Below are 12733 nucleotides of genomic sequence, written 5' to 3'. Positions count from 1 at the left end.
AGATTAGGTACCTTTCAAAGTCAAGTATACTCACAATTGACATTTAGTCTCAATTTAAGCTCAAAAAATGTAATTTTGCCATCAGGTAGCAGGAGGCCGGAAGTAGTGAAAAAGGCAGTTGAAAACAAGTTACTGCTGAGCTGAAACAAGTACTATCATACTTCCTTTCAAACTTTTAAAGAAAGAAATGGAAATGGAGGACTGCTTGATATCTTACAAGAAACAGTGCACATTGGCACTAAACTTATATATTGTGGGACAATGCAAGAACTACATGCCAGCATGTTCCAGCTCTGATGCAGTGAGAAATAGATGATAGGTACTACAATTGCAGTGAAGCGCATATTATCCTGGCAGAATTTGTGCATTACCCAATGATAACTCAAAAGACAACATGTCCTCCTGGATGGCCTCAAAGCAAAGGCCATTTTTATACCATATAAATTCTTCATCCAGAGTCAGAAAAGGATAATTAAAGCTTAAATATCCAAAATTAACCGTAACAATCAGGAAAATAAAGAAAGAGGTCAAGATCACAAAACTCATCCGATTTTCAATGCAGACTAGGATATTTAATATTACTACCCACAAAGCTGACACTTCAGAGATTCACACAAATAAAACCATAACTGAAAAGCAAGAAACTTTATTTTAAGGCAGCATATAGACACAGTATATACCGAGTGAAAAAAAATTCTGTTGAAGTTCACAAGGTTCCACAGCCTTTTAGTATTGATTTAGCACCCTTAAACAACATTTTATAAAAAGAATTAACAAATTAGATTATGTATGGTCTAACTCCATAAAAGCCTAAATCATGTATGCAATGATGTCTATGCAATGTTGAGGTACCATACTGCATCCTTTGGTATTGCCATTGGAGAAAGAGGGTGCCTGTATGAAAAATAAATTTACAAGTACAAACATATACGTTGCAGGTCCTCTTTTGCCCAGGTTACATCCCCCTTTCACAAATTTCAATTAATAAAGGATTGCTTTTCACAGTTAACCAGGGTGGAAAAAAGACCATTAACAGTTCAATAAGTATCAATAAGTGATGAAGACCACAAATAAGAGGTTACTGTTCTATATAAAAAAAAACAGCAAAAAACCTGTATATTCCCTGTTAAAATAATTTTGACCTGCACAACTAAGTTTGTCAACAAATGTGCTATTTGCAGTTTAAAACAAAATCAGTGCTAGGAAGTCAATCACAGCCCAGCCTTCAAGAGGACTAAGGCACTTAAGTGATGGCTTAACTTATTAAGCAAAGAGAATCAAGGCTGACTAGATAGGCAGTGTTCAGCTGAACCTACACTGGCCAAAGAAAATCCCAGAAAATTATCACCACTTTGAGGTAGCAATTTTTAAAAGTTTTTTTTTGTTACACCAATAATATTGGTCTGCACATCTAGACAAGCTCCTAGACTAAAAACAAAAAAAAAGCACAAAGATTTTGAAGTTCATATGTGCTATACAGAAAGATTGCAGAATAGAAAGTCAGTTACCCTGGATTCATTCGTCAATCTTTCCTCCAGTCAAATTACACAGGCCAGAATAGCCATGTTCTTTAAAAAAAAAAATCAAAATCAGCAACAAAAAGGCAAGAAATAATCTGAAGACAAAGGCATCACCGTCCATTACCATATCCTGGAAATAGTTGGGTAAGAAGAGTCTGCAGGCATTTGTTCACTGCCATGTTGCAATTTTTGCCAATGTCATAGCGGCAAGCAGGACAGGTGTACACATCGGCCTTGAAGGAACGTTGTAAGCAGCTCTAGGGAAAAGTAATAATTCATAAACAAACTTGCATATCATTGTCAACCAGATCACCAATGCACTCTAACAGGAAATCCTTTCACAGCACATAATGATCATATTTCATACACTTTTAAGATTCCAGAGGATTTACTTAAAATGTCAGGAGGGCTGGATGCAAGACAATTTCAATCCTAAAAATACAACACAAGAGCTAATTGTGATACCAACCTGGGAAGCTATGTTTTTAGATACCAGACAGAGCAAGAAATGTATGTTCAGCGGCTACTAGATGCTGAAGGATTGATAAGACAACCAAAAAAGTCGGAGGTTGAGAGGTTGCTGAGTTTGAACTGGATAACACAAGCAAACCTGCCATCAGCAGTTTCTTGTCCCACTTTTATTCTGTTACCCAGTGATTCTATCTTGATTTCAAATTTCTATTAACCTGTGGATCAAACTTGGGCCTTCCTTGCACAGTATTACTCAACTGTACTCTTTTACCATAGTTATTCATACATTTACATTCTAATACTTCTATTTGCACAAATTGATTTTGTAGAGGTGTCATGCTTGAGTCAATGTTTCCAGACTGTTCCCAGCACCCCAATTTTAGAAAATAGGTTTCACAAAAAGCAATCCATAACCAGAATGTCACTTGTGACAAGGCAATATATGGATACATGCAAGTTTCAGGTCTCCAGAACGCAAATTTATTACACGCAAGCTTTTGGTTATCTAGATTGCTTTAATCAGTCTGTTCAAGGGGGAGTCTGTTGATAAATTTATTTGCTGGGTAATTCTTGATGTACATAAAAGCACTTGGGGCATGTGGAGGACTGGAGCAAGTGATGCATGTGTTACTGTCAATAGTTGCCAGAACAATAGCTGCCACCTAGACTTTTAATCCAGAGACCTAGGTAATGTTCTGAGGACCTGGGTTCACATACCACCATGGCAAATGGAATTAAGGGTCTAATGATGACCATGAAACCATGTGGATTGTCATTAAAAAAAAAAAATCTGGTTCACTTCCTTTGGGGAAAGAAACTGCCATCTGGCTGATTTACCTGATCTGGTTTACATTTGATCCAGACTCATAGCAATGTTGGCTCTTACATGCACTCTGAGCAACCGGGGACTAACCAATGACACCCACATTCAATGAGTGATTTTTTTTTTTAAATTTCACGAAACAAAAAAATGCACTTCAAGACTATTGGGAAAAGACAGCGTTTAGGACTAGATGGAAGCAGAAGACCAAGCTGAAATCTATCCCTTCCATGACTCTATGAAAATTTGTCATTGGGAAATCATTTAAATGCTAAAATTATAAATCAGCAGTTTAAGATGCTAAAATAAAAGAAAATAAATACTTATCCTTCAAATAATACTGATGCATTCAATAGCAAAATCTGTCTTTTCAATTCAAGGGAAAACAGTATCTAATTAAACTTTCATATAGTCACAAGACCAAATACTTGACCAAACTTACATTTAATTCCTGGGTCTGATATTTTACTTGAGACAGCTTAATGTAGCTTTCACCAGTGTGAGTAGTTTTGATTTTATTAAGGTCTTTTGTGAATGAATAACTATAAATTTTGAATTGAAAATAGCACTGCTGCAATAAAAGATACCAATCTGATCACAAATGTTTTGCGGGTCTCTGCTAGTTAAAATACAATTCAGTAGTCAAAATTATCTAAAATTAGTTTTGCTAAGTGATCTTCATTTAATGGTTACAGTACTTACTTTACAGACATTGTGTTGACAGTCTGTTGTAATTGGCTGGAATACCACTTCCTGGCAGCAAATGCACAAGAATGCTTCCTCCAATTTTGATAGGAATTTCTGGAAAAAACAAATTTCAAATGATCAACATTCACTGAATATTTACAGATCATATCCACACCATCTCACAAATATATGTTTATCAAGTCAATAGTTCAGTATTTTCACTTACAGTTCCTTAAAATGTATGTGACCCCTGGTGCAATTTAGAAACGCTAAATTCAATTATACTTGCTTAGGACTATTTCATCGAGAAAATTTTAGAAAGCACCTTTAATATAAGAATTCAGTAATCAAAAGACCCCAGGTCAAGGGAAAATTTGCCTCATAATTCCAATCTTATAATACAAAATTTGAAGCAGAAAGCAATCCTTACTGGACCATCCTTAAGGGACAGAAGTGCTTCATCCCATACTTTCTTGTTAACTTGATCATCTTTTATGAGTTTTTTCTGTTCCGCTGTCAACTTGAATGCTTCCACCTTCAGTTTTTTGGGTGTGCCTTTTGGTGATGGGGTTGACGAACACCTGTCCATACCTGAAAAAGCATTAACATTTCCCAAAATAGGTATCAAAATACAAGAACTGGACCATAAGACATCACACAGATTTTGATAATAAAAATGTCACCAAATATGTCATGTTTCCAGAAAGCATTTGGTGGCATGAGCACTCACATGCAGGGGTGTGACAGATGTTGGAGTTCCTATTCTTTGTTTATATGTTGGGTTTCAGCAACTTGAGTAACTTGCAATTTTTCACCTAAATATCCAATGCTAACATGGAAGTTAATTCTCAATCTAAAAATTCTATAAACCTCACTGCAAACTCTTAGATCAATAATTATTCCACCCTGTATAAATTTTGTTTGTAGGTATCAACTTGCAACTGCTAAAACATTTCTCAAAATTCATATTACTTATTCTTGTGGCACTCTTACTGATTTATCAATCTGCATGTGCAATTTATTAACTAAGAAAATTGTTTTCAACTGATTTGCTATCATGCTGAAATTAGGGAGGGGTTGTGAAATAAACCCAGTCTATTTGAGACGGAGAACGATAACAGCAACAAGGCACATTACAATTTCAACATTCCACAAGGAAAGATGTAAATCAAATTCATACTCATGATTATTCACATTCAACTGCTGTCTCGTCAATCACATTGATATGGTTTGGTAATATTGTTAAGGCTAAGAGAAACAGGGTTGATAGTAATTAACTTTGAGCATACATAAATAGGGAACAGCAATGATGCTGGGGATGTTATGAAAGTTGCAAGACAGAGGAGATCAATAACTTTCTCCACAAAGAAAGTCTGTGTGCTTTTATTTCCATATCACCATCCAGCTTGGATTCTATTAATGCAAACTTCCCATCTTAGTGAGTTTGTCTCTGAAGTATAAACAAAATCAGATCTTGGAGTGACTACCTGCACGCTGTTAAATTTTACCTCATTGGCATACTTGTCTAATTAATAAGGTGAATAAGGTGGTGAGAAGTCTGGTATATTTTTAACTATCAAATACTGTTATATAGCTTCAATAAAGACACGTGTCCTTCAGGAGTGAAGTGAAGGCATAGATACATCTGTACATTTTGGCTCCACCACATCTAACTTAGCTAAAGAAAAAAATCTAAATAATGATTGGTCAATGGGGCCTGATATTCAAGGAACACACGTCAATGATAGAAGTTTATAGTTTAACAGTTAGAGGGCCCTCTTGTGGTACAATTGTAGTGTCCCTACTCCTGAACTAAAAGGCCCATCTTCAAGTCCCACCTGATCGAGTGGAGCGTAATAACATCTCTGAACAGTTGATTAGAAAAATAAGTTAAAATTTTAAAAAGCAGTCAGAAGGCCACTTGTGGCCAAATAGTTATGTCCCGAGCCCTGGACCAGAAGACTCAGGTTCAATTCCACCTGTTCCAGGTGTGTAATAACATATCTGAACAGGTTGATTAGAAAAAAATACGTTAAATTTTAAAATTTAGCAGTTGGGAGGGTGGGGTTTTGTGGCTTTATGGTAGCATCTCTACTTCTGACTCAGAAGCCTGAGTTCAAGTTCCACCTGCCCTAGCGGTGTGTGACAACATCGCTGAGCAGGTTGATTAGGAAAATATTGAGCAATTAGAAGGGATGGACTGTTGTGGCACAGCAATAGCATCCCTACCTCTGAGCCAAGAGGCCTTAGTTCAAGTACCACCTGCTCCAGAGGTGTGTGATAACATCTGAACATATTAATTAGAAAATATCTAGTAATTACAGCGGATGCAGATGCAGCAAATCTGATTGACTATAAGAATGACCTTGGGACTAGTTTTGGGGAAACAGATGTGTTTAGGATCTCCTGTTAGAGGAGATACAAATTAGGGTCAGATTGTTTACGGAAGACGGAGTACTCTTCCAATAGGTGAAGAGTTATAAATATTTGACTAAAAGTCTTGTTGTGTTGACAAGGGTACACAAATTGCGCTAAATATTTTAAAACTACCTGCTTTGTCTCATGACACTTGCTGAGATGGATATATCCATAGAATTAGGAGATCTTAACACTTGCTAGGAAGTTAGCTTTTGCATAGCAATAATGACAGTCAGTTGTCTTGCATTGAGGAGTTGCAGTAAGAAGCCAACACAAGATGCAATTAGAGATCAGTCAATCCAGTACAGACCTGGCAGAAAAGGGGAGAGAGGGACACCAGAATTGCAATCTTAAAACTGCAAATGAATTTGTATGTAGGTTGTAGTTAATGAGTTGAGATGGCTAAATTAAATTCCAAGGATGTGGTGAATTGAGATTGTTCAAGGAACCTAGATAATAAGAGTTTGTAAGTTCTAGAATCCATGGGAAAGATAGTTTAACAGGTATAACCTGGCATACCTTGACTAGTGAAATGTTTAAATATCAATCTTTATTTTGCAATAAAATCTTGTTAATTTTCATTCTAAATTCACAATTTTATTGCTCTGGGGGTTAGTATGGATTTGAAATCCCTATACTATTCAGAATGTCACTAGGAGACAAATTTCACATTTGTGTATGCAGCATGCTCATCCAGAATATTACGGATGGAGGTATATAAAAGTATTAACTTTGGAATATTTTTCTGCACAATCAACCATTTATGCTAAACATGCATGCTCATGAAAAAACAAAGTGGTCACAGTTGCCACACATGCTGCCAAAATGATTAGTTTAGGCACCTGGATTAGAAACTCAGTACACTACTGTAAGCTTTCATTTACTATCCCTTAAATGGAAAATAAATCTTGAAAATGCAATGAGGGGCACTGCATAATAAATACAAATTCCTCATTTTCCTTCTCGTCGTTCTCAATCTGAAGTCACAAATCTTCTGCAGCCAGCAAGGCAATCTCAGTGAAATCAGTAACTGAGAATTGCCTTTTTATAAAGTGTGAACTTAAAACTGAGTGATTTTTTTTAAGTGCCAAGACAAGGTGGACAATTTCAAGTGTCATTCTAATATTACATAAAAAAAAATACAAAACTGAATATTGAAGCTGTCCCCCACCTCTACTTTAGAAAAAGGTTTCGTCAATGCAGTACTCCCATTCTAGCAAGATTTGCTAAATGAATATGAACAACAGCTATTTAAATATGCACAGCCATTCCTAACTACACATGGTCTACGGATGGTCAAGAAGACCTTAATTAAGATCAGAATCTATGCAAAACAAAATTTGTGTTAGTAATTTATGGATACATACTGACAGAAGTGCTCCACCAGGCCGAACGGTAGGATATTTGCCAAGTGAAAATGCAGCAACACAGCTTGGAGTTCTCCAACTTTAAAAATCAAAGCTACAAACCTGCATCAGATTTTCTTTTCCTTTTGTTCGGTGTTGGCTCAGGATCATCATCCCTCTTTTTATTCTCTTTCTCTTTCTCTTTATTGGCAACTGAATCAAGGTAACCTTCGGGGTACTGTCAGATAAGATTTATTAATGCAACACATTCCACAACTAAAACAACTAAGTCACAATTTGCTGTCTAAGTGAAAAATTTTGGATAACCTGCATAGTTAAACCTAGCTTTTTCATCCTCTCCTTGCCATCTTTGGTCCACGGAGCTGGTTCATCATCATCCCTTTTCAATAGGTACCTCCATACCAAAAATCCAGATTTTCCCTTCTCAGGCCAGTATTTCACCACCTAATTCAGAAATACAAGGATAAGCAAGCCGGAAAGAAAAGGAATTATAGCACTTTATGATCTCCACTAAAGAAAAATGCTTCTAAGCCACTTCACATGGTCTTCCCTTTATTTAACTTCTATCACCATTAAGACTATGGGCCAATACCACAGTCAGTGACTGAACACTCCAAGAAAAGGCACAAGAATGCTGCAAATTTTATTTGTTCACAGAACATGGAGACTGACTATGCCAGCATTTATTTCCAAAGCCTAATTGTACTTGAGGAGATGATAGCAAGCTTTCTTCTTAAACAACTGCAGTTTATGAGGGTGGGTACACCCACAGTGCTGTTCTAGGATTTTGACCCCCAGTGACAATGGAATGGCAAATGTTTCCAGATCGCATTGATGTGCCACTTAGACAGAAACTTATTCCCATACGTCTACTGCTCTTGCCCTTCTAAACATTAGAAGTCGTGGGTTGAAAAGTCTTGTCAAAGGAACCGTGGTGAGGTGCCGGAGTGATCTGTCAAATAGTATACAATGCTAACACTGTGCATCTGTGGTGAAGAAAGTTACTGTTGAGGGTGATACATTATTGACAATTGAAAGGACTGCTTAGTTGGCATCAGGATTTCAGGTAATGGATTTAGGCTCCAGTCTCCTAAAAGATCCCCTTGTGACTCAGTGATAGTGTCCATACCCCTGGACCAGGAGACCCAAGTTCAAGTCCAACCTGTTCCAGAAGTGTGTAATAACATCTCTGAACAGGCTGAATAGAAAAATAGGGGGAAAAAATGTTCCAGAGTGGTGTTGCAGCTGCATTCACCCAGACAAGAGGACAACATCACATCACACGCCTGACTTGTGCCTCCCAGATGATGGAGCAGCTTTGGGGAGTCATGAGTTGAGTTAATTGATTCAGAATTCCTAGTCCTTTTTTCCTGCTGCGCCCTTGCAGCTACAAAATTTATATGGTTAGTTCAGTTGGACATCTGGTCAACGGTAACCCCCAGTATTTAATAATGGAGAATGATGTAATGTTAAAGCTATTAACTGTCATCGGGAGATGGTTAGATTTTCTCTCCATAAAGATGGTCATTGCCTAGCACTTGTCAGCTCAAATGTTACTAGCCAATTACAAGGAAAGTCAGTTCTGAAGCACCCTGAATAAAACTGGTGACACATTAGCAAAGCTTGTACTTCAAAAGAAATTCGAGAGATCTATCTTTGTTGTATCAGCTATTTAGTGCAATTTATATTTACCACAATATTGCTTGTTAATGAACGTTTAATTTTACTTTATTTTGAAGGTTATCAAGTGATGAAATGTTATCTGTTGGCTTTTCATTGATGTCATTCAGTAAATTTGATTCCTTTGATTGACTGATCTTCATTGTAACATAATATAAACCAGTTATAGGTTACAACTTCCACCCAGAAATTATTTAGACGTAACAGACAAGAAGTCAGTTATTTGTGTTAATAGATTAATACTACAGTCCTACCTAGGGATAAATGAATTTCAAAAAGCAAAATTCAAAATTAAAATGCAGTGACAAACATCTGTTTGACTTAGTGCTAATGACTAGAGGAACTAAGCTCGTTGATCCAAGAAAACTTTTTCCATGACTACCATTCTCAACAAAAATGAAAGCAAAATTACTAGCATCAGTGTTATTAAAATTCCAGGTTCTGAAAGATAAAGGAAATGCACAAATTGAAATCTTCAGTTAACTGGTACACACCTTATAAATACCATCATAACGGTTCCCTTCTTCTGGTGCATACTTGCTGTGTTTACGGCCTTTGGCACTTCTCACAACCCTTACTGATTTTCCAGCTCTCCAATCTTTAGCATCGGCTCCCACTTTATCATTAATGGGAGCGTTACAGTTAAGAGCTAGAGCCCTTCAAAAGAAAAAGTTTATCTCAATTATTTATTAAAGCAAACGGTACATTCACACACATGACAGTGTTTAATCATAATGTGTAATTTCAAGATACATGTCTAGTAGTATTCTGGGATGTATAAGATATTTGGAAAAGAGCTTACAGTTTTTGATGGGGAAATTCAATATTTTACCCATTCTCATAAGTCAATCTGCAATTCGTGAGAAGTTGGGGTGGGAAGTGGATATCAGGGCATGAACTAAACTAAATTGTATTGTAAGAAAGAGAAAAATAAAAGGCTTGAATATCAAAAACTCACGTATTTTTATCATTTAAAACGAGAGCAAACCATGTTCTCCAGTAATAGGCATTTATCTCTGAATCAACTCCTATGTATAGATGATGATGTAAATCAAATTGATAGTCCAACCCATTCACCAGAATGAGACTAAAATCTGGGCTTTTTGTTTTAATATCAACTATCAGCAAACCAGCACCATAAGTGCACAAATACATAACAAAAAAAGTGCTGTTCAACATTTTCTTTATTAAACAATGGCAAAATTAAAACTCATTAGAGAGACATTATAAAAAAAGGGCCAACCTGTTCATATTGGTCAGTTTCTGATCACATGATTGTTCTGCTGTACGTTTGTTTCCAGAAAGGTCACGTCCACCACTTCCTGTATAGGTGAAGTCACTGCCATGATCCTGTGAAAGAAAAGGTTCAACAGTCATCTCCACCTTTTCAGCAAAGTTCTGAGTTTGCTGAATGTATTTGTTTACTAAATGTATTTGCCAGTTTCTACAGGTTCAAATGACAACAAAAAAGTCACTGTAATCAGCTCCCATACAGGGCCTGCATATCCACTACTGTCAAATCACAATCAGTTGAATTTTGGGAGAATTTACAAGAATTTCCCTGCCAGCCTCCCCCAGGTAAGCAGAAAGAGCCCAGTCATCTGATTAGTTGGTGTCAGCCTGCTCCTTCTAGTTGTCACTGTCTGCAAGGAAGACAATGCCTTGCCTCATCTTGATAGGTAGGTCCAGGAATCCTTCGCAAGAAAATTCATCGTGGCCCATTTTTTTCCCTATGCAGTAACACCCCTTTCCTGTAGAACTGTTTTAGGGATGGGAAAATTCACTAGTTGAGCTACAGCAAACCACTTTAGCAGAGCTTGTTAAATGGCAGAATAGGCAATCATTCTCAGCATCTTCCTTGCTAGAGAGAATGCCAATTTGTCAAACAGTTCTAAAATGTTTGCATTATTCTTCAGAGTAGTTGACAAGACGCTAAGATGGAATCTTCCATTTCTTTGTGATCTCCATGTTATACTTTGCAGTACCATTTTCCATTTGTCGTAAGACCTTCTCAGTGTAATTAACAGCATCTTTTACTTCCTCACCGGAATACGCCATCTTGCAAGTTCACTCTAACTTGGCTCATTTTTGTTGTGAGTAGCTGGTGCTGACAAATCACAAGTGCATGTGTTTGGCTAACCTCCAGTTGCCATCTAGAACTTTGACGAATCACTGATTACCTTCTATTGAATTTCCTATTTTCCTGACAGGAACAGTTTAAAACTTCGCTACAACCAGTTTTCGGTTATCTGAATTTGACTTATCAGACTGACTGTACCTTCAATTGAAATTCAATATCCATCTCTTAAACCACCCCCAACTCTCAATGCAAAGCTGGTCTGCTGAGATTTATGCCAAAATTACATTTTTGTTATTGAGTAGCTATTATCTCTTAAAGTAATATTTGAAGACTCCAAAGCTGAGGAAATAATTCAAAATTGATCAAAAAATAAATACTGCTATATACAGCAAGTTAATGGCTAGTGGCAGTAATAGCAGTTAAACACTTTATAAAAGTTTTCACAATGTTCTGCCCATAATGCATTGCAGTTTGATAATCATTATGTTTAGATGATGCAATTGCTTATGTACAACATACAAAACAATAGTTTGGTCTGTCTTTGGGTAAAACCAACTAATGTATACTTTGCAGACAAGCTAAGTCACAATATTGGATTCAATTTCCAGAAATCAGTACAGCAGAATCAAGTCTCAAACAATTATGCAGTTAGCTGAATTAAGAAATTGCCAATATGCATTGACAGGGAGTTTAAACAGGTCCCAAAGTTTACAACGGAAGGGCTTTCTCTCAAAAGAATGCTTACTCTATTATCTTTCTTTATTTTACCACTGACTCTCTGGCTTAGTTTCCTACACACATCAACTCTAGCTGACTCAAAGCATACAGAAAACTGCATCACTTTTAACTGACAGAAGCAACTGTCTGTCCAAAGATAGCACTGCAGAGATGCAAAACAAAGCAGATGCAACAAAGTCAATGGAATTACCATCACTGAATCATCATTATCATCATCATGAACAGGGTGGGGGTCACCAGTGACCAGAAACATAACTGGACCAGCCATATAACTGTCATGATTACAATCGATGATCAGAGGCTGGGAAATCTCCAGCAGATATTGTGGGTGACACAGTGGCTTAGCACTGCTGCCTCACAGCGCCAGGGACCCAGGTTTAATTACAGCCTTCGGCAACTATCTGTGAGGAGTTTGCACGTTCTCCCTATCTCTGCGCAGGTTTCCTCTGCATGCTCTGGTTTCCTCCCACAGTCTGAAGATGTGCAGGCCAATGTGTGGATTGGCCATGCTAAAAGTTGCCCTGTAGTGTCAAGTGATGTGTAGGTTAGGTGGGTTAGCCATGGTAAAAACCATGGGCTAGAGGGTTGGGTCTGGGTGGGATGCTCTTCAGAGGATTAGTGCAGACTAAAATGGGCCAAATGGCCTCTTTCTGCACTGTAGGAATTCTATAACTTCTTATAATTCCTTAAAGCTTGTGCATCATTTTACAAAGCACAAGTAAGAGAGCGGTGGAATATTCCCTACTTGCCTGAATGAGAGCAGCTCCAACAGCCCTCAAAATAAAGGACACTCAAACACCCCACCAAAACAAAGCAGCCCACATAATCATCAGTCCAAAACTGTAAACTTTTATTACTTATAATATTACTGCACCACAATGGCAGATATGTGTACTGTACCATCGACAAAAGTGCCCTACAACAACCTGCCACCACTTTCTATCCCGGTAGG

At 37.3% G+C, this 12733-nt stretch overlaps 1 protein-coding gene across 2 annotated transcripts in view; it reads right to left on the bottom strand.

The window, feature by feature from the left end:
- Positions 1-630: 630 nt before the first annotated feature.
- The window catches only part of uhrf1 (ubiquitin-like with PHD and ring finger domains 1), a 35656-nt gene continuing 23553 nt past the window's right edge, over positions 631-12733 (bottom strand). For both annotated transcript variants that reach the window (XM_020510641.2, XM_048614155.1), the window contains 7 exons: positions 10207-10313; positions 9458-9620; positions 7590-7727; positions 7386-7500; positions 3929-4089; positions 3514-3612; positions 631-1777 (listed from right to left, as the gene is read on the bottom strand). In XM_020510641.2, coding sequence (XP_020366230.1) covers positions 1631-1777; positions 3514-3612; positions 3929-4089; positions 7386-7500; positions 7590-7727; positions 9458-9620; positions 10207-10313 — 930 coding nt within the window. In that variant the 3' untranslated portion in view covers positions 631-1630. The remainder of the gene's footprint in view (positions 1778-3513; positions 3613-3928; positions 4090-7385; positions 7501-7589; positions 7728-9457; positions 9621-10206; positions 10314-12733) is intronic.

The sequence above is a fragment of the Rhincodon typus genome, chromosome 29, assembly GCF_021869965.1.
Source record: "Rhincodon typus isolate 14 chromosome 29, sRhiTyp1.1, whole genome shotgun sequence".
In the NCBI taxonomy this organism is placed as follows: domain Eukaryota; kingdom Metazoa; phylum Chordata; class Chondrichthyes; order Orectolobiformes; family Rhincodontidae; genus Rhincodon; species Rhincodon typus.
This window is presented reverse-complemented; position numbering and strand designations above follow the sequence as displayed.